Below are 22,607 nucleotides of genomic sequence, written 5' to 3'. Positions count from 1 at the left end.
TGGCCATAGGTACACATGCTACTAGAGAAAATTGTTGATTCATTCAAAATCATTAACAAACCCATGTCCTAACCTTTCTTCAAGCTGCCAAACACAACCGTAAACTTGCCTCAACCCTCAGACCTACCGTTTTCCTAACCCTAACCCTAGCTGAACCCTAGTTTGAGCCCTAAACCCTAATTGAAGCCATTGGTACCTATGAAAACATCAGAAAACCCATTTAAAATTGATGGAAAACAATGTAAATATCATGAATACAATAATACAATTACAAAATAATATGTTTAAGGTCATTTCAAAACAAAAAATGTTTGACTTAACCCAAAATATTAATTAATTTTTTTATTTATTAAGTAAGTGTGAACATAGCATCAGCAGACACAAGAAACCCCACCAATGCTGATTAGTTCTCATTAACTCACCGTCTTAATACTTATCAGCACCCCTTCACCGCCCCGTATATGCAGGCGATGTGAAAAGCCGCATTAATCACAAATGTGTTTTTGACCTCTCTCTCTCTTTCCTCTTCTTCTTTTTCAACGCAGGAAGCAGCGGAGGACTTCATTCCCCAAAAGGGGCTCCTTTCATCGGCTTCTGAAGAGGTGGCCTGCACCCGTCGACAAACAAAAGATTACAAGATACTGTTTTAAGTCATGTCTGTGTTTTTTTCTTCTTTTTTTTTTAAAGAGAGGGACAACACCGTAAACTGCCAGGCCTACGGATACACAATTGAAAGTGATACGGCAGTCAGGGCTACAAGCAGCACTCTTTTAACACGCTGCATCTGACCCTAAACCACTGAATAAATATAATGCACAAAAACAGAGAGGGGGGAAGAGAGAAAGGGAGAGAGGGATTTTAAGCCACAGATAAGTAGTTAGGGACCTTTATTGAGTATACCACCATTATCTTAGCTGAATAAAAATAGGATTTAGTGGTTTTTCCACTTAATTTAAATCAAAAGAATCCCCACCTTACATATTGCAGTAGTAATGTAATGGAGAGAACATCACAAAAAGAGCTTTGTGGGCTCTGACACCCCCTATAGTGGGCCTGTGTTGTCCCGCGGGCAAAAGCAAAAGAAAAGTTTTTCTTCTTGGTCTTGCTATCTGCTAACACATTCTAATTGATGCATCTGCATTCCTACGGCGGGTGAATTCACAGTGAATAACGAGCACGGGGAGCTGAATGGCCATGAATCAGTTCCTTCCAAGCAAGGCAGTAAAATACGCCCCCCCAGCCCCCCCCCCCCCCCCCCCCCCACCCCCCAAACAGTCATCCCTCAGTCTCCCCTACCAACAACCCCCCCCCCCCCCCCCCCCCCACCCCATCCACCACCACTCCTTCCCCAAATCCCCACTCCGGCTTTACCGCCCATTAAAACAGTGCCATTGTATAGAAATGCTGCCCACATAAGCTGTCAATCTTTCAGGGCTTTTTAAAGCTTGGACTCACACAGACTGGAGGGAGACCCCCCTTAGCTAACCCCTGAGCCCCAACCCTACAACTCACACACACACACACACTCACACACGCACACTCACACTCACACACACACACACACACACACTCACACACACACACACACACACTCACACACGCACACTCACACACACACACACACACACACTCACACACACTCACACACACATGCACATTCACATTCACACACGCACACTCACACTCACACACACACACTCTCACACACACATGCACATGCACACACACACTCACACACACATACACACACACACTCACACACACATGCACATTCACATTCACACACGCACACTCACACTCACACACACACACACACTCACACACACATGCACATGCACACTCACACACACACACACACACACACATACACACACACTCATGCACACAAACACACAAAACACACACACACACTCATACACACATGCTCGCACACACTCTCAGACACACAGTCACACACACATTCTCTCATTCCCTTTTTTATTATCAGTCTTTATAAAATAAGAACAGCCTACACAGCCATGATTGGTAAACCACAGGAACCGCTGTGACCCCATTAATGAGGTCACGTACAGGAACCATATGACGTGTTACAGTTTTTTACGATTGCTTTGACTCTTTTTGCACAGCAGAATTTCAATGTACAAAACTCAAAATGCAAAGTGCCAAACTGACTTTCAAAATTCATACTCTAAGACACTACATCCTGTGCTGACATACAAAGTGCAAAACTGTTAATACAAAGTGCCAAACTCAAAATCATATGCTCCATTCTCAGAATACAGCCACCTAATATTCCAACAATGTTCAAATGCTTATTACTACAAATGCAGATCACTAAATCAATTCAACAGGTGTTTGTAGTCATGTCTCAGTACTTCCAACAACCTTTGCCCAGGTGAGTAGCATTGCAACACAATCGATAATCTCTTCACCACTACGTGAAAGGCTGCTTAGAAACCTGAATGGCGGTTTCTGACAACATGGAGCAAGTCGGTGAGGTTGAGGTTGGTAACGAAGGACAGGGTCGTGGACGGGGTCGTGGTCGTGGATGGGGTCGCGGTCAAGGAGGCAGAAGAGCAGTTGTGTCCACCCTACTCCCCCTTTCTGAACCCCATCGAGGAGTTTTTACTCAGCCTGGAGGTGGAAGGTGTACGATAGGCGTCCATATGAGCATGGATGAGGCATGGATGACATTACAGCCCAGCAGTGTCAGGGGTGGATAAGGCACTCTAAAAGATTTTACCAGCGCTGTCTTGCCAACGAAGACATCAGATGCAACGTCGAAGATGCGACGTCGGCCAACTGCAGCAGAGAGGCAAAATGCTGCTTAAGCACAGAAAAGCCGTTTTTTTTTTTTACTTCACAGTAAAGTTTGTTGTTACTGTAACTGTTTTTGCTTTTACTGTTGTTTTTGTTTTTACTGTACAATACAGTTGGGTTTACAGTACTGCATTACTGTATGATTTTTCTTTAATGATGAAACTTCATATAATCTAATCTAATATCTTTCATAAAAACACAAACGCTATACTGCAGTCTATCACAGGGGATGCTTGCTGTACATAATTTCAAGTACTTATGAGGAAATGACCTTTGCATAGTCTTTTTTGCTAACAAGTATTTTGTGTTTGACCACATTATTTGATAATGGCCGTGGTATTTGAAAATGCACCAATAATTAAACTTCAACAACGAACATATCCACTGTTCCGACACTATGATAAACTTTAGCATGAAATACAATCTATTTTGGTTCAGTTGTTTCAGTTGTGCATGCTATATATGATTTTGAGCCCGAAGTTAGGAGAAGCATTTTGCGTTATGACCAAAGAACACTTTCAAGATCTTTTTTGATCAGAAGGATTTTGTGTTTGGCAGCATTATTTGATGATGATTGTTGTATATTGAAAATGCAGCAATGATTTAACTTCATTGTTTGAAATGTCTAATGTTCTGGTGCTGTGATAAACTTTTGCATATATTATTCTCTGATTTGACACTGGCATTTTTATTTTGCATGCTATGTTACATTTTTAACCCAAAATGAGCAATTTTGCACATTGAAACAGAAAGAACATTATATGCATGCCATAATTGATTGCCATGATTAATTTTAATAGGCCTATGCGACTCAGTAAACATCTTCTTAATTCGTGTGGTTAGGCCTATTTGTCCAATAAAGTTAAAGCTTTTCATAATTAAAGCAACATATTTCGTTTTTATTTACGTTTGAATACGTCTAGCGGTATTTCAAATCCAGAAATAAAATGTTCAAAGTTCAGTTCGAAGCCCGATGTGGGTTAAGTGGTATCATCTCTGTAATACCGTCATTGAGCTGCCATCGTGTGGGAATGATGTGAATTGCTACGGTTCAATTTTAAGTTGCGGCCTTATCTGTGGTCCAAAGTAATTAGGCTCTGCCAGCAATATGCATTGTTTCTACTTTTGGGTGGCGGACTTGAAGCAATTATTACACAAATAATTTAGTTCATTAGCAACAGTAAATATAAATTTCTCAGATGACAAATTAATTGCTGAAAGGTATATATAACATGTCCTAGTTTAGACATGGCAATTTGGGAAACACGATTTCAGAACAACAGCATTTATTTATTTATTTATTATTATCGTAGTTAATGGCATGGATCCATATGGGAAGTATTGGGATGATTTACTTTAAATGTTTTATGGATGAAAGGAATAACTTATCATACGTTTGACCTAGCTTCGAATATGTTTGCTTATTAAGGTTAAGTAATTTCTTTGTTTAGGCTGCAAAGCGTAAGATGCCAACACGGTGTTTTGCGTTAGCGTTCGCAATGAAGCTTCTTTGAGGAGCCAAATACAAAAAAATGTGCTATATACATTACATTACATTTATTTATCAGACGCTTTTATCCAAAGCGACGTACAAAAGGGGATATCATGGTTATTGGACAACTATATACTGGCCAGTCATTAAAAAAAATGGCGGGGTTACTTATTTAAAGCAAAACTACAGAACGTTTAAAATCAGAACGGTGCATATCAACAGTGAAGCGAAACTGATTATCTTCGTTGAAATCTTGTATAATGGTATGGTCTTCTGGGTCCACCTTTTAATTCAGGTAAATCAACTCTGAATGAAGACATGATTACTACGCGGCCAATATTTCCATGCTTCAGAAATACTCTGGATAACTTTGGTAGGCTTGGTCATCACACTATAGCATATTTAAATTAGTACTCAGCTAAAGGTGGGAAACTGAACATTATCCTATGTACTACATCGATTATTATTCGCCGACACGGAACAGAGCTGGAAATGGCCAACATTACATATATCAATCCACAAGAGAACGCAATATGCACGTTTACCAACGCTTCACAAATTCGAAGGCTATAGCACATCGACTCTGTTACTAACATTGTGGGAAATAAAATAGCAAATACTAATGCTAGACTCCAAAAAAGTGGTGATAACTAGAAAGAAGACAAAGCGGAATATGGGGAGATGTGAGGCCCGACTTAAGAAATACTCCATAGGTCTGAATAGTGTTCACTGTGTGAACTAAACTGTGTTCTTGGCTAGAAATAGCTGTGCAAAATAAGTATTGTACCTTACTGAACCTGTGTTTAGCAGTTGTCTATGACCATGAAATGCACTTTTTGCTTTGGATAAAAGCGTCTGCCAAATGAATGCAATGTAATGTAACACCAAAATGACTTGCTGAGGACTCAATCTCTGTGTATTCAATCTCTGCCGTAATGTTACAAAGTTCCATTGTTTTCAGTTGCAGAGAATCAAAGGTTGCCATCAGTGGCACATTTACAGTGACATGGATAAGAGAGTGTGTGTGCTTATCCATTGCTGTTAGTTAGTCGCGTGCCAAGTAGACTAACTACAAGCTAGTCATGTGTTTTAGGTTATTGCAAGGAAACAAGTTAATAACTCAGTAAAATTATCCAAGTGTCAAAAAACATTTAAAAAGTAAAGATTTTTTTGATTCATTCTAACAAATGCCAGGTACACTACCGTTGTACCCCTAAGCAAGGTACTCAATCAGAGCTTCTTCCGTGAGTTTTCAACTGTGGAAAGTGTTGAAGAATGAGATCGTAAAAAAAAAAGTCAAACGAGATACATGACCAAAACTGCTTCTGTAAATTTCTGGCAGTCAGAGAATGAAAAGAAATTGTAAAACGTCAAGTGTCTCCACCAAAAGCCTGTGATGTGAATTTTTCATTTTTGTTATCCAAGACGCTTTTTCCCTTTTGCAGTAGATGGCAGCAAAAGGCAGCTGTTGCTCAAGCAAGCAAAATAAAAACGGTGGATATTTGGAACTAGCAGCCTGCCTTCAGTTTAATAGAACGTAGGCAATTACATATATACGCTTGGATCAATATCAGCTAAAAGTAGACATCAAGATTTAAAGAATGTGCTGGGTGCTGTTAGCTAGCTTAATTAGCATTGTGAGTGAGAAGCTGTGTGCACTCCTACTGCGCCTGAGGGTGCAACTGGGCTATGCAAACTGACCAGCCAGCTTAGCTACTAGGACTAGTTACATTGTTAGGTGTTTTATTTATTGTCAGATACACAAGTTAGTAAGCTATGTAAAACTGTCTAGATGTTCTGGTGCTTGTTTCATTATGGGTTTAGCATATTACAGGCTATATGAAATTATACTGATCTGTCTGGTTCAGTTTTATTTCTGTTATCACTATTGAGAGTAGAATAAAAAAAAAATACAAATCCCAGCTTTTGCTGAGGGCAATGGAATATATCTTCTGAGTCTTAATCCATACCTCAAGGTCACAAGTTTCTGCTGAGGAATTGCACAGAGCAGCTATGTATAGTAATCTATAAAAAACTAAAAACTGCATCATAAATAAATAAGATATAGAGGTATGCATCTTTGCATCGTTGAAAGCAACATCTTCTCATACACAACCAATCAAAATCAAACATCACAAATAAGAATTTTGCAATATGAAAATTAGTGAATCTCATTCATTATTAGATACAATAAAAAAAATGAGGTTATTGGTATGATGTACTATGTCATACTACTGTGCCCAGTACTAGATTTGAATGTATTGAGTGAAAGAAAAACCTCAATGTGGGCAATAATTCCTTATTGTAAAAAAAGACTTAATAAATTATCGTGAACCTCAACAAGTGTGCACATAAATTGCAATGCATTTATTAAATATGATCATCATAGTTTCTAAGGGTAAAAATGATTGGAGAAATTGCAAATAAAACTAAAGTGTCATAAATCCTGTTAATATAATTCCTGAATTATCCATAAATCCTGAAATATTTTCAGATGACACAGAACTCCTGAAGTGAGTACTGATTAATGCCTATACCAGTGTATAACACTGATTTGACACTAGATGGCACTATAGCAGTGAGTTTACTTTTTAAATGGCTTTTATATCACTTCTCAGTTGGAACAGAATTGCCTTGGGGACTCGTAAGGTCTGCCATATGGGATTTTCCATCAAGCTAAGTATTTAGTAAAACACTTAATTGTCTAGTTGGCTTATCAATATAAAATATGCATGTGCGACTTTTGTAACAAACTATTATGAAAAAGCTCTTTAGATGTGGAACACAGTGCCTTAGCTGGCTGCACCATCTGCTCTCTGCTGGAAATTGAGACAGTAAGCCCTGGTAAAGTGATGTCCCCTTCAACTCAGAATCAAATCCTGGACATGTCAGCTGTGCTGATGGCTGAGAATCCCACAGGACAGTGGGCCTACTTAGATAACCCCAGCAGTACTGCCCAAAGATGTGGGGCTGCAGTGGGCAGGATGTCCCCAACTTATTTGCTCATTATTGACTGCTCTGGCCAAAGAGGCAACTGTGATTTATCTTTGTGGGATGTGGTCATGGTGTTCTCCTTTAGTGAAACAGGTGACACAGCTGTTGCAGAAGGAATGGTGGGCTGGCCCCAGGCAGTTCCCAGGATTATCTTGCTTGTGAGTCCTCCTGAGTTGACAAGAGATACAGCAAGCAATTAGTCAAGCCAACAACTATGAAATGGTATTGGATATTATAATAGAAGAAACTGGAATTGTTGGAATAAAATGGCTGGTGTTTTTTGTTCACCCATTACTTTCGTTATTTGTTCATGTGTTTAAAACACAACCCTGGCTCAGGCTTTATTTACCGACTTGTGCGGTGGCACAACGTACGAAGGCGTACTATTTTATATTAAAACTTCATTACCCATAAAGCAATGAGGGCGTTACCGCACCTTCAAGAGGCGGAGCTTGTGAATCTAACAGCGTTTGGATAGAATGAAATTGTTTGACAGGGAGAGAGGGGTGGAGGGGGCGGTGGAGGGAAGCGACTGATTCCAGCAAGAATCTAAATTTAAGTTACTTGTTAGGCTGTCGCAATTGTTGTGTGGTCTGTAGTGTAGTAAAGAGACGTGTGTGCGACGAACCGTCTCGGCAAGCGCAGCAACAGGGCACAGAGCAGGATGCGACGGGCTGTAAGAGACCAGTGAACAGAGGGAAGCAATGCTGGCACTGTACACCGCAACGCGGAAAATATTAAAGAGAATACTAGCGGCTAGGGGAGTCTGAATCTTCGCTAAACAAAAAAATGTACATAATGTAGCAGCGTTCCAGTATTCGTTCAATTCAGCTATCGGTATAGAAGAGTATATATGGCGAGTTTACTCGCAAGTTAAATGCAAAGTTGCAGTCACAATCTCCCTTTCCGACTGAAACAAAAGGAACAGCAGTTCGCCTGCTAGCGTCTTCATACCAAAGAAGACCGAAGAAGCAAAACTGCGATATGATACGAAGGAGACTTAACCGTTGGGTATGTATGCGTCCACATGTCACTGTCCTTATTTCAGTAATGCTAATGTTATGGTTTCAAATTTCGGGAGCTTGAAAAATATTTCTACACTCAGCTGTGTAGCGTAGTAGTTCACTGGCAGCAGTGTAATTTGCAGAAGGTACTAAAAGCTAGCTAAATGGCTACACAACTAGCCAGCTACCTAGATGTCAAGGTATGGCACTGTTGCTTTGATTTATATTTGGTACAATAGTCATAAAGTAACATTAAGTTGTGTCTTATTTGCAAGCTATATTTTATATTTATATACTGTTGTATATAACATTGTAGATGCTTCAGTAACTATCGTGACTTTTATATTTTTAGTAGCCAGCCAAGGTTGTTAGGTATATATCGGTAAGCTAGCTAACTGGCTGCACACAGCTAAGCGGACCACAAAATCGTCTGCTTGCCAGCTAGGTGGTGTTTGCTGAACTTCCTGGTACTGTATTGTGAAAGCGCACGCGTTGTCAGTTTGACACACTGGGCCTCATGGTTGTTATTGATTTATACATTTCGTAAGTTTTCGTGAGACTTTCTATTAAGCCGTGACTAGACTAGTGACAAAGTTATTTGCTGGGGTGTTCACTGGTATCTGAAATTGGGAATAGAGCTTAAGTCGTTCCTGCTTTTCAATCGAATGGACCAGAATGCCTTTTCTCTTGAGCTCAATATTTAATTTTCTAATGCAACTCATTAGTTGTTGCCGTTGTCAGTCCTGACGCTGTCATTTCGACTTATCGTGAAGGATGTCTCATTCATTTGAGGTAAACGCTGCAAATGCAGGACATCTTCATTCACGCCCGACTACTATATGTCGCGAGCGGAGTGCGCGACGTAGCAAGGAGGGTCCTGTCTTGTCCATTTGGTGCGCTGGAGGTCTATCTTGCCTCCTGGGGCCTTTCAGAATGATGGAAGGGTGTAGCAAGCTTCTCATGCATATTTATACGCTTTATTCCGTCACCACTGCCAGATAAGGGGAATACATTTCGCAGTGAACATAGCGTAAATCCAAGGCACGCGGCGACGCCGGGGCCAGAATGCCGCTCGCTGAACATGGTCTCGGCGGTTGTTACAACAATAATACCTTGTTTTTAATTCACAAGTAGCCCTTGTGTCAGGCGTCATTTTTGTTCATTGTGCAGTTATCTCAGGTTCTGAATACACCCCCGCCGTGACCGCTGCACTAGAACGTTTACTACTGGCGAGTCTTACAGACATTTGCCGAAGGGAAATTATTCTTGGAGGGCTGTGTGTGGTTTGTGCTGTTTTAGCTGCATGATTTGCTCATAGTTAGGCTAATTGTCTTTTTCAATTGCCATTTTTATAAGTGGTACATCACATATCACGTCTTTAGTAAGATTATTGTCCCCTTTAGTCAAGAAATATTAAACTGGCAGGTACCTGAGGAAGTGCCACAGGTGCAAATATCTACAACTAACTCATTGTTCCAGTTAAAGGAGGGGAAGTTGGTTTGAACAACACCTTAAATGCTCATCGCGTACAGCAACTGAGTGCCTAGTCTAGGCTGGCAACGACACCGCAGAGGCAACGCTCCTGTCAGAAAACGATGTGTTTTCAGACCCTGATGGAGCCTTGGTACTCCGCGTCAGGTGAGCAATGCTGCCTGGGAGGTCACGCGGCTTTGCTGGGGTAGCGGTAATGACGTGGCTGCCTTTGATGTCTGCTGGACCCCCTGCAGGTAGGGGCGTGTGCTGTGGTGCTGTGGGGCCAGCTGGAAATGTGAGGGTTGTTTCTTTCAGGAAACCCCATTAAAAAAAACAAGCGGAACAGCACAGAAACAATAGGACATTCCACTTCCGCAGTCTGTCTAGCATAGCCTGTGACGTCATGTGCTGTAGTTGAATGGACGTCTGTCATGATGGTTATTTACTGATATTTTAGGGTACTATTTCAGTATGTTTTCGTACCCTGTCCGGTTGCACCGGAACAACCGCAGGCCTCTCGTCCTCTTCTTGCGATCATTCTTTCTCCCTTTTCCCCTGCCCTTATCCCTGAGGAAAAATTATTACCCCAGCTTTTGAAAAATGCATTAAAATTAATTTGGAGCTGTTAGAAAATGCACTGTTTTCCTACTTCTTATCTTTGAAAATTGCTTTCGTTGTACCTCTCACCATTTTTAGGAAAAAAAAAAAAGTGATTTTTTTTGGCTTTCTTTCAGAACCAGTATATCTGTATGCCAGGCTTTGTACAAGGAAGGAGTAAAAATGCTAGAATGTGTGCTCAAAAAAAGAAAGGAAAAGACAGAATTCATGGTAGTGGTACGATGTTCCCCTCACTGAGCAGCATGGTGATGTGGCTGTTTGACGTTTGCCCCCGAGGAGATCGGAAGCCAGACCTCGTGGAATTAACTGCACGCGTGTGTTTGCTAATCATGGAAAAAGACCCTGCTTTTGTGTTTGATGTGTATGAAAGGCTCTCTCTCTCTCTCTCTCCCACTCTCTCTCCTGCTCCGTCTCTCTCACGCTCTCTCTCTCTCTCCATCTCTCTCTCTCTCTCCCACTCTCTCTCCTGCTCCGTCTCTCTCACGCTCTCTCTCTCTCTCTCTCCTCTTCCCTCTCTTTCGCTCTCTCTCTCACTCTGCTCTTCCCTCTCTCAGTCCTTTGAGTTGCTAGGCTGGGGCGGTATCAGGTTATTTTTAGTCGGATCCTTGCTCCTTGAAGTGGTTTCCCATCAGCTCAGAATGCGGCACCGCTCCTCCTCCTCCTCCTCCTCCTCCTCCTGCTCTCCCACGTCCGTCGCCCCTCTGCATCCAGGTGGGCACGTCTCCCGTGCCGGGGTTTCTATCCCTGACCCGCCTGCCAGTGGTCCTTGCCCCCCCAGCCGCTAATGAGCATGCCTGATGGAGTGGCGGTACGAGCTTGCACATCAAGCGCACTCCTGTGCGTCCGTTGGGGTGCCTGCTTAGCCCCGCAACCCCCCTCCCCCCCCCCGCCCACTACACCGCGCGCGCCGTGGTTCCCTGCAGCCTCGAACCCATAACATGTGCCGTGTGAGAGTCTTACTGCAGCGTGCCATCCTTTTACAATGACTCATTATCTAGTTCTATTTCTGCTTCTGATGTGGCCGGAGCTGCTGCGTTTCAGTTCCTCGCCTAATCGGCGATTTTGTGTGTTGTCACGACGACTCTCTCACAGACGCTCGCTTTGAAGCGCAAACTGCAGCGCTGTGGCCAGGACAGCTTCCTTAATTCAGGTTTAGTTTTTTTTTTTTTTCTTCTTTTTTTTTTGGTGCTGACCTGTGTTGACGCAGCCTGCTAGCCTTGCCGAGGCTGGCCTACTTATCACGAGAGATGTGGGTGGAGCTGTCGTGCTGTGCCGCTACGTCCCCTCCATCTGTACTGGCACTGGAGCCTAAACAGAAGCCGGCAGAAGGGAGGAAGGCTCGTACCAGCATCACTTATCACAGCGAACGACTGGCGCTAGAAGGGAGTCATAAGGAATCTTTCTCTGTGTGTTTTTCTCTTCCTCTCCCTTGGAAAAACATTATCCTTGGACTGCAGTTTGAGCCCAGGCTGTCGGCTCACTCTGGGTTAGTACCAGCAGTTTGTTGTGATGGCTTAGTCTACAGCTCTGGTCGTGGGCAATGCAATCAAAAAGCTAAAATTCTCTATAGGGTCAGATGGCTTATTCCTCTGCCCTGTGCTAGCCCAGATTTCTGATTCCCAGTTTTGGCCGTGTGGAGATTGCAGACCAGATTCTGCGCTCTTGTATGGCCACAGGGTGTCTGTAATGGAATACCAGTGCCCATGGAATGGACCATTAAATAACTGCTCTCCCTCTGCTGCTGCTGTGGGTTCCCCTGTGTTCTGCCTCAGTCCGCTCAATACGCATTCGCTAAAGCAGGCCTCTGTGGCGCCTCATCAAACAGGAAGCCGCTGGGTGCGTGGTGGTCAGCTTTTGTTTTCACCTTAGAACACGCAATCAGTTTAGACCCAAAAAAATCAGGCGAGTTGAGTTAACTGCAGTCAGTTTAGACCCGAGAAACCAAACTGAGTTGGTCAGCTGCTTTAACTGTCCAAATAAGCGGTGAGAAATGAGGAAACCCCGCACCCCCTGTGGCCCCCAGCAGAGTTTGGGCGGGCGTTTGAAGGCGGGGTGCAGGGGGAGGCCGCCGCCCCCCTCTCTGGGCCGGCCTCCGTCGCGCGGTTCCTAATTTACTCGGTTGGTTTCACAGTTTGATCAGGAGAAGCCGGTATCGATCACAGCCCCGGCTACATTCGGCCGCCGTTTGTCTTGTCCCCCGAGCTGGCAGGCGGACAGAAATGCTTACTCCCCGATTCTCTGGCTCGCTGTTCCCCCGTAACCCCCGCCCCCCCCCCCCCCCCCCCCCCGGTGATGGAGTCCATGCCACCGGAGCCTGTCTGCCCCTGGTGCAGGGGTAATAAATACATTGGAGAGGGGTGAATAAAGAGGCGGAGCCACAGAAGGTGAAGATCGAACTGCTGACCTGTAATGGTACTGAAACGGAAGCGGGTGAAGCTGGTAAAATTCGAAATAAAAATGTGTGACATTGCGGCAAGCCATGTGTTTGTGGTCGCTCATCCTGTAGCACGTCTGTGCTGCAGGCCTCTTTTGCACACACACACACACACACACACACACACACACACTTGCCAAAATGTAGACACAAATATCTTTACTTCGAATTTCACCAACACACGTGGCAGTTCCCTCCTCCCCCAGACGCTCGGACAGGGATGAAGAGTTCCGCAGACGTGGGGCTTAATCAAGCTCGCCGGCCCAAAATGTGCGATTTGTGACGGTGCGGCTTGTCCACACACAGTCCGCACGCGCTAAGCGCCCGTTAAGCGACGGACTGCCCCGGCCCGTCATCAGTCGGTCGTCTCCAGGAGGTTCTCGCTTTATCGCGCGCCGTCGCTTATCCGGAATCTCATAATCGGTCGCGGTGAGCTCCGAGGCGGAGGAATCCGCGTGTCCACGGAAACGCGGAACGGCGGTGATGAGGAGGGCGACTAGACGGACTAAAGGGGAGACGGGCGGGAGAGTTCTCCGTTTGTCCTCCTAAATTATTCACCTCCCTTCGTTTATTTAAAAATTCTTCCTCGTCTGGGCCTCCTCGCCAGGACTGGGGCACTTAAATGCCTCTTCCTCCTCATCCTCTATACAGTATTTATAGAGCCTGATCCTGAGATTCCCCACGCCGCGCCCCACCCCCCGCCGCTCACCGAGAGCTCTCTCAGCGGGAGGTGAAGCGTGCGGGGAAAAGTGCTGTGTGTGTGTGCATGTGTGTGTGTGTGTGTGTGTGTGTGTGTGTGTGTGTGTGTGTGTGTGTGTGTGTGTGTGTGTGTGTGTGTGTGTGTGTGTGTGTGTGTGTGTGTGGTGTGTGTGTGTGTGTGTGTGTGTGTGTGAGTGTGTGTCTCTGTGTGTGTGTGTGTGTGTGTGTGTGTGTGCGCGTGCGTGATGTATCGTCATCCCTGTTAATAGAGTCATGATTTCTACCTGACACCGGTCTGCATGGGAGGAGAGATCAGTCCTCTCTCAAGCTCACACAAACCTCCTTCAGCTCTCATGTGCACATATACTGTACATGCACCCACACACACATACACACACACACATACACACACACACCCACTCGACACATACAGAACGCACGCAGTTTCGAACGCACCCTCGAACACACATACGAACATGTACACTGCCCACATGGCACACGCACCCACGCGCACGTATGCTGTACATCCCTCCACTCTTGTGCTTACATGGACACACACTCGCACATATGCTGGTGGAACCCAGCCCAGTCTAGTTTTTTCTTTTCATGGCAGCTCTCTCTCTCTGTAGCAGTGAATTTTGCTTTTGCGTGTTAACGTGCTGGTAACAGCCACTGACAGCAGGGATGCGCTGCTCCACACTGTTGGGCTGTTGGGAATTGCATGTAGTGCAGTGACAGAGGGCAAATGCATAAGTAGCACAACCGAAAGAGAATCCACTGGGCTTGTCCAGTACTTGAGTACCAGATGTAAATGGCTCAGTGTGCGCAAACCACACACTCAGAAACGGAGGATCAACCTTACAAATTTAATCTTTAATTAAAGTTTACTTTATAAGTAAAAGGAACACGTTTTGCTTTCAATTTCTAGTGTTATGTAGAGGCTGCAAGAGGACAGGTAAAGCTTTTGTTTAGACAAAAAAAGCACAAAATGACAGCCATGCGCTATATAGATATTTGCCCCATGAAAGCAAAAGGCAGTACTCTTGCTTTTGGCTTTGGGATGTCAGAAAAGCAATGAAATTGGTTTACTTTTTGCTGCAGTCAGCAAAGTACTGTTAGCAATCTCTAACTAGGTCCCCAGTAGGCAGGTTCGCTGTTAACTAAGTATGAGATTAAAATATTCACTTCTACGTATGGATGTTTCATTTACCTTAAGTAGCTTAAGGTGCTTAAAGTGCTTTCTAATTAACAAAAAAAAAAAAATATGCATTAGATGCGAGTCAATGTAGGTCTCTGCATTAATTATTTTCTCTCAAAGAGTTTTGTTTATTTAAGGTCATTGGGTAGAAGGGTTGAATGTTTTGACACAAACATTTGAATATCAAATGAACAGAATAAGAATTTGGTAGAAAAAATTTCCCTGGATATTTTTGGGTCGGTGCGATGCCAGAAAGTGCGCATGACTGTGGCAGAGTGGACGGAGTCTAACGCTAAGAGGATCTGGTAATATTTGGAAAACCAGCCCTAAAGTATTTATTTTAACACCTAAATGCTTAGATTTCAGCTTCCATAATTCACAGTTTAAAAAGTCGGGGCTCGAGTTGGATTGAAACCCGTCTGTCCACCCCTCGCTGAAAAGCCTCTCAAGTGCAAGTCTTTCAAACTTTCTTTGCCTGGAAAGTGAGTGTAATTATGAGTTCAATGGTACGGCACATTTCCTGTGCAAGGTCACCACTTCCCTTCCCTTCCCTTGATTTGTGCTTGGTGAAGACTTGAAGGGAAACTTTCAAAATCCTCCATGAATTCAGAAGGTCTGTAGGATCGACGAGCGACCTTCCTCGTGCGCTTGGGTTTGAAGTGGCACTGATTTTGGACCCAGTGACCACATGCAAAACTCAGCTGAGCTGCTTGATCCACCTTTTTGCCTAGGACAGGGGTGGACGACAAGGGCCGATCCGTTTCAGGATTTTGTGCCAACTTCTGCTCTTAATTATTTAATTAGCTCAAGCGTATCTTGATCTGACATTCGTATAAGCGCCAGCAGCAGACTGCAAATGTGCCCTAAATATTTTACTCTGCTGAAGTACAGGAGTGAACCAGCGCAGTTAATAGAGCTGTCAGGAAACTAAAACTCAGGTAATTAGTTGGAACAACAACCTGCACGCGGACCGGCCCTCCGGGACCGGAGTTGTGCACCTCTGGCCTAGGGGCAGTAAACATTGCTGGCTGAGCTCTAGGGTGAAGCCCGTTTTCAGTTACTGCTGGCATTGCTGTGTCTGCCAGGGGAACTCATCTGTGTACCTGGTAAGGGCACCTCTGATTCAGCATCAAAAGTGTCTACAATTAGAAACGGTGATTTTAGCCCTGTGCCATCAAATGTAACTCATTTGATTAAATTAGCGAGCCTATCAGATGTTCTGATGTAGGTCTTCTTGCAGTACACACTTTCATGGTTACAGGGTATGCATGAATCATAGAGCTCAGGCATGTTTTAAGTATTTTATCTTAAATTATTTTAGTGATATGTATTCAACCTGTTTTTGCGGAGACAGACAGACACGCAGGCCTATATTGAGAACCAGCCCATGATGATCAGTGGTGCCAGCGCCAGTGTGGGTCACCACTCCAGCCCGGTCTCCTAACGCCAGTCACACACGACTGTGACAAAATTCCACGCCTGGATTCAGCAGGGAGCGAGGACGCAGGCACATTGATTCTTATTAGCATAGCTGCTGGATAGACATTATTTTTTCCCCTTTTTCCTTTCTGAAAAAAAACCCCAACTTTTAAAAATTAATTAATAACAATTACAGTCAGCGTGGCTTCATAATGGAAGATAATGACATATCCGGATGCAAATTTCGAGCGCTGAGATGCAAACACCTCCTGCCGTTTCAGAGAGCTGTGGTGGAGACAGGAAGGCCCCTGTGCAGCCAGGTGAACTGGGTCAGTCATCGACGCACCTACAAAGGAGTGCAACACCTGGACATAGTCTGCCTTCTCCCTCAGCCCCTCTACATCACTAACACTGGAGCGAAACACAGCCCAATCTTATCCCCTATCGATCATAGGTAGTGGAACTAGGTCCACTCCTGTACTGACTATTCTTTAATTGGTCACTTCGGTAATTGTGCTAATGGCCTGCTGATTGTCCCTTTTGCCTGCCCAGATGTTCATTACTGTGTATGGACAGCTGGGTGAGTGCTATAACGACCTGCCCAGGTGCGCGTATATAGCTGTGTGAGCGTGTGTGCCATGCGCGGTCCTCATCTACTGCATTCCATTTACATTTTCAGATTTCCTTCGGGCGACGAAGATTGTTTTAAACGTGTCTGCGTTTCTGTTGACAAAAACTACCTATGCGGCATGCAAACTACTACGGTAGCCATGCAAATGGAATGATTTGCTCCACTTAAAATACCATCTAGCTTGCGTTTTTTACGGGATCTATGTAAGGGTGGTACTTTGTCTACATATTATAAAGCATTTGTTCTTATTATAAGGTAGGAGGTGAGACTTGCATCATCATTATGGAAAGGTTACTTGCAAAACAAAGAGTAAAGCGGTTCAGTGGAGATCTGACAGTTTTGCCAGTTTTACCAGTTCTGCTACCGCTAATCCCTTCTCCCGCTTAATCTTACTTCAGGCAGTCATCACTTTCTCTCGTCGCATATAAAATACAGGGAAAAAATCGCGGGGCAGCTGTCAATGGATATTACCAAGCTGTTCAGTCTCTCTTTCTCAAGCATGCGCCTTTTGGTAGCTTTTGCATTGCCTCATAAGTTCTTATTTGCAAGCGTGTCCTATTCAGAAATTGAGCACCAAACCAACCGTGAGAAATATATTTTTGTTGTTGCCGTTTCACAATAGCGCGCGGTCACTATTTTTAACACTGTCCAATCTCATTTTAAAAAAGACCAAATTCATAAATGGGGTGTTTCGTCACATTACAGTTTGACCGGTTAGTTTCCGAAGAGCAAGGTAATTTGCTTCCCTTCCGTGCGCCGGGGGAGCTGGTGTAAATGTAGGCCAGCCCTAGCGCACTGTGAGTCGGCTGCGGCCGCGTAGAAAGCGATGAAAGAACGAGCCTCCCCCCGCCATGCAAACAGCAGCACTCCAGCGCAAGACTTCAGTTCAAGATGCTGCTGTTGCTATTTATACCGTCTCTGCTATTTATACAGTGTCTGCTGTTCAGCCATTCGGTGTCTGCGAGGGATGAAGCGATACCGAAAAATCTGTTTGGAGCCGGAATGGGGCCATTGTAGTGCTAAAGCTCCAGCTTGGTGGACTAATACATTTTAGGCATATCGTTATCTCTGATGCCCCATTAAAGCCCGTTTTAGCCGTAGCGCGGATATTTCAGAGGCCGTAGTGAGCGACTTGTGTGTCGGCAAGCAGGGCTGTCGTGCGGAGGGATGGGGAGAGAGAGCATTGCTGCGACGCGTCGTGAGGAGCGCGTGGGGCGATGTGGGGCGGGCGCCGTGGAGACGCTGCTGCTCCTGCCCGCTGCTGCTTTGTAAACGCATGGTGCTCGCGTTGCTGCGGCATGAGGTCAGAGCTCAGAGAGTTCCAGCGTCACATTTATCCGTCGGTTAGAATGTATAGACTTTTTAATTAAAGACCAAGGGCTGAAAGTGTAAGATATACTATCATAAGGGTTGCACTCTACTGACATCCATGTCATCAGTTAATCCTTTATCAGCGGTGGCAATTGTTTTCTTCTTTTTCATAGAACTTTTTGTTTACATTCCCACAGTCCCAGTAGGCCAAAGATCTATGGACAGAGTTGCAGCTTTGCTGTGACCCTGAGCCTGACAAACAGCCAGCAGAACCTGTGTAAGCAGGTGAATGTTTAAAGTAGAAATAAGGCAGAATGCCAGGGCACTAGGGCCATGTGTTTACAGAGGACTGTCAAGCAGGGGTGCACATGTCCCAGCAGGCTGGTGTGTGTGCGTCTGTGTGTGCTGGTTTCTGTTCCTGTTCTGGCTTTATTTGTTGTACGTCAGTGCCGGTTTACCCCTCCACCAGACGACAGTGAAACACATCCAACGAGGATAAATGTGACCGCATTCTGCCGGCACAGCTGACCTCATCACAAAAGTAGGATCAAATGTTTGCGCTGCGAAACGGTCATGTGGACATGAAGACTCATGTGCATTGGCCGGCATTGTGCACACGCAGTGCACAGACGAGCTGTCTGTGATCGCACATCTAGCAACGGGCAGTGGTTTTCAGTTTTCCTCGATGTGCAATGATAGCACATCTGCTCAGATTCAGTTCCAAAAAAAAAAAAAAAAAAACGCCAAAGGTTCGATGAGAAAATGAAACACAGGAAAGGGTGCCTGCTTGGCTGATCTGAGTTTTAATGACCCATTGCCTTTTCCTTCTCGTGCTGGCATGACCACCTACACACTCTCCCAAGGGGCCGTCGCGAAGTCCAATTAAATTCATGCTAAATTATAATTATAGAGGGCTATAATAGCTCCAGGTGGGGATCTCTGACGATCCTTCATTTATCTGAATACTGGTTGTACTGCACGACATGGAGTCCATTTACCCTCGTGCTGTAATGGGTACTGTTACACACTGAACATGTGTGTAGAGCACATGCAGTCCCTATCTGAGTGAGGGGTTTGTGACTCCCCCCCCCTCTGGGTTTGGAGTCCCCTGCTCTCATGCGGACCCCGAACTGCAGGCGGTGTACTGCTTGCGCCGGTCCCTCGCCAGCGTCTGGCCCCTCCCTTGACCGATCGCCATGGAGACGGCGGGGCCTTTGCCGCGCGGAGGCAAACAATTCATCACGGCTGGCTGTGTGGCGCGCCAGATCGCGAAAGCGGGTTCCGTCTGTGATCTCTCGTGGTATTTTCAGGTTCCTTTTATTTAACGCAGCGGCGATTGATGGCGACCGGCTCGTTTTACGGTATTTTAAAGCGAAAGCGCTAACGGAAGACGAGATGACGGGGGACGCGATGCGTGCGGTCCGCTTGGATCCGCATTTAAACCGGCGCCGAAGTTGGCAGGGCCTTCAGGAAGGCTGCTTCCCTGTGAAGCTGAACCGAGAGTAAAAGTAAAACGCCGCGTGCTGATTTCTTTTCTCTTCGTTTAGCTGCTCGGGTACGTTTAGCGGCTAACGGGAGGCTAATCCCGTTTCCTCGTTTCCGTCACACACGTTCCCGGCTGCGTTTCCCTTCCTTTCGGGTCAGAGAGGCCCCTTTAACGCCGCGCTCGCTTTCTCACCGTGGCCAGAACACAGCCCCAGAGCCTGCAGGCAGAACACAGCCCCAGAGCCTGCAGGCAGAACACAGCCCCAGAGCCTGCAGGCAGAACACAGCCCCAGAGCCTGCAGGCAGAACACAGCCCCAGAGCCTGCAGGCAGAACACAGCCCCAGAGCCTGCAGGCAGAACACAGCCCCAGAGCCTGCAGGCAGAACACAGCCCCAGAGCCTGCAGGCAGAACACAGCCCCAGAACCTGCAGGCAGAACGCAGCCCCAGAGCCTGCAGGCAGAACGCAGCCCCGGAGCCTGCAGGCAGAACACAGCCCCAGAGCCTGCAGGCAGGACACAGCCCCAGAGCCTGCAGGCAGAACACAGCCCCAGAGCCTGCAGGCAGAACACAGCCCTAGAGCCTGCAGGCAGAACACAGCCCCAGAGCCTGCAGGCAGAACACAGCCCCAGAGCCTGCAGGCAGAACACAGCCCCAGAGCCTGCAGGCAGAACACAGCCCCAGAGCCTGCAGGCAGAACACAGCCCCGGAGCCTGCAGGCAGAACACAGCCCCGGAGCCTGCAGGCAGAACACAGCCCCGGAGCCTGCAGGCAGAACACAGCCCCGGAGCCTGCAGGCAAATGGCCGCGGCGTCTATGCAAACACGCCCGGCTGGCCTGCTCCACCGCACCTCTTCCCTGCTTTACATTCCGCGTGGGCTTGGAACGCCCGGCGCCCTGCCCTCTCCTCCTCTCTGTGGGGCTCTGTCATGACCCGTCACGACCCGTCACGCCCCGTCACGCCTCGTCACGCCCCGTCGCGCCCCGTCGCATCCTGTCGCGCCACACGCAGTTTGTGAAGACGCGCCAGGTTCCCAGCCCCTGCCTTCCCACAGTTCTCTCTGCTTCAGGAGGTTCTGTTAGGGAGACTGAACTCTCGGTGTCACGGAGCTGAGTACCTAAAGCAAACCAAATCTACCTACGGGTACAAATACAGTAACCTGAACCTGAACCTGAACCTGAACCTAATGGGTCTGTAGGAGCTGCTGCGCAGGTCCTGTACACATTCACCCCCGAGCGTAAAGCGGTTCAGCTGAGATCAGACGGTCGATTTGCCTTTGGGATGAGACTGTACCCTTCTGTTCCCTGCTGGAGAGCACATGGAAACCCTTTCCCCCTGCGCTGAAGGGCCCTGCGCGTTCTTGGCGATGGCGTTCTCCGGGAGGTCGTTTCGGGATGCGTGCCGGGCGGCGTCTGCTTGTCCTCAGGATCGTGCGCTTTGCATTGCAAACGCTGGGCGCGGGCCAGCAGAGCTGCTTTCCCAGAAAGGGGGCCGGTCAGCCCTGATGGAGAGGGGGGGGGGAGGGGGCTGACAGAGCGAGACCAGTTCTGCCGCACTCACTGCATATCCTGATTTAACACCGAGGAGTTCCTGGGAATTCCCGCCAAAACTATTTCCTGTTTCCCGAGAAATATAGTAAAAAGAAAACGGGGTGGGGGAACTTCTTTTTCTCTCATTGGCTTACTCCACTGTTCTTGTTTTGCAAAATGCAAGCGGTGTAATTCCATTGAAACTTCTGCAGCAGCTGTTTGATGTGCTTGTCATGATCCAGGCCACGTCCGTGGAGGCAGAGAGAGCGTTTTCTGTCTGCGGACAATTCAATACAAAGATCAGAAATTGCTGGAATGTAGAGTCCATTGATGCACTCTGCTCTTTGAAGGTGCCCTTCCAAATGAAAATAGCAGTCATGAGACTCTTTATATGCCTATGTCTATTTTGTTTTATTTAGCATATAGGCTAATGTCTACTATTTTGTTTTAATTAGGAAGATATCTGTTTGATTTGATTGCCCAGTGCCTGCTTTATTATAAATGGCCAAAGTCTATTTTGTAGTTATTATAGGCCATTTTGTTAGTCTTTTTTTTCCACAGGCCTATCTCAAATGTTTTATATGTTACAGCTTTTAGGTCTCAGTCTACAAATTTGATTTTGGAAGCAAACCGTATCAATTGTTTTCTTCAACCCACTGCATTGTCTATGGTTTAGCCCCTGTTTGTAGTGCTGAAATGTAAAATGAAGAAACATTCTGTGACGTGAACATTTTTGTGGTTTACTTCATTACTATATTTAAAATTGTGTGGATTAGCCTCTCACCACCGAGCAACTCTGAACACAAAGACCAGGTCTTCCGTCTCGGCTTACTATAATGACTTTGAAAAATGTCGGATTACTTGGTTTAAGGAATTTAGTTTGTACAGCGAAGAGTGGTTAAAGAGCAATTCCACAAGGCTGCTCTCGCAGCAGACAGAACACAGGCAATGAACTTCGACTACCAAAGCTCAAGCTGCATCCGAAGTTCATATTATGTGCATTCTAATATTAATATTAATAACATAAATTTATTTTTACCTTAATAATGATACCAAATATTCTAAATCTGTCTGGTTAGGAACCCGTAGGTTTATACATATTTTTCCTCGTGTTTAGTCCTGCTTATTGGAAAATGAGCAACATTTATATTTTTCTTATGATGTGTTCCTCATGAACAAGCCCGATTTCCTGGGATTCTTGGTTCAATTTGCGTCTGTTCCCAGGAAAGAAAATGTTTCATTTTCGGGGAAAATATTGATCCTTAATGAAGAGCCGATGGGAGGCTTTGTGCATTGCATGGGGTTTGTTTGGGAGCGACCAGGAAGTGGAGAATATGAAATTCCCCTCCCTCCATCTGGTGAGTTGTGCCCATTCCACGGCGAGCGGCACTTCCTCTAAGGAGTGGAATCCGGTTGGCTGTGGCCTTGGCGGGTCACGTATTTGCGTGCGGTGGAAAGGTGTCTGCGCCCTGCCGTTGCCATGGCGCCCGTGCGTTTGGT

At 45.8% G+C, this 22,607-nt stretch overlaps 2 protein-coding genes across 11 annotated transcripts in view; both read left to right on the top strand.

The window, feature by feature from the left end:
- LOC118223945 overlaps positions 1 to 1,236 on the top strand; it is a 60,474-nt gene extending 59,238 nt beyond the window's left edge. For all 4 annotated transcript variants that reach the window (XM_035411052.1, XM_035411053.1, XM_035411050.1 and 1 more), the window contains one exon: positions 546 to 1,236. In XM_035411052.1, the coding sequence (XP_035266943.1) occupies positions 546 to 650 (105 nt within the window). In that variant the 3' untranslated portion in view covers positions 651 to 1,236. The remainder of the gene's footprint in view (positions 1 to 545) is intronic.
- Positions 1,237 to 7,780: 6,544 nt separating this feature from the next.
- atp11c (ATPase phospholipid transporting 11C) overlaps positions 7,781 to 22,607 on the top strand; it is a 53,411-nt gene continuing 38,584 nt past the window's right edge. For all 7 annotated transcript variants that reach the window (XR_004764367.1, XM_035408912.1, XM_035408910.1 and 4 more), the window contains exon 1: positions 7,781 to 8,317. Coding sequence is in view for 6 of the 7 variants with exons in the window: in XM_035408912.1 (XP_035264803.1) it covers positions 8,291 to 8,317 (27 nt within the window). In the remaining variant the exon portion in view is untranslated. The remainder of the gene's footprint in view (positions 8,318 to 22,607) is intronic.

Source organism: Anguilla anguilla, chromosome 3 (genome assembly GCF_013347855.1).
Source record: "Anguilla anguilla isolate fAngAng1 chromosome 3, fAngAng1.pri, whole genome shotgun sequence".
Classification (NCBI taxonomy): Eukaryota; Metazoa; Chordata; class Actinopteri; order Anguilliformes; family Anguillidae; genus Anguilla; species Anguilla anguilla.
Note: the sequence above shows the minus strand (reverse complement) of the source record. Positions and strands in the feature narration are given on the sequence as shown.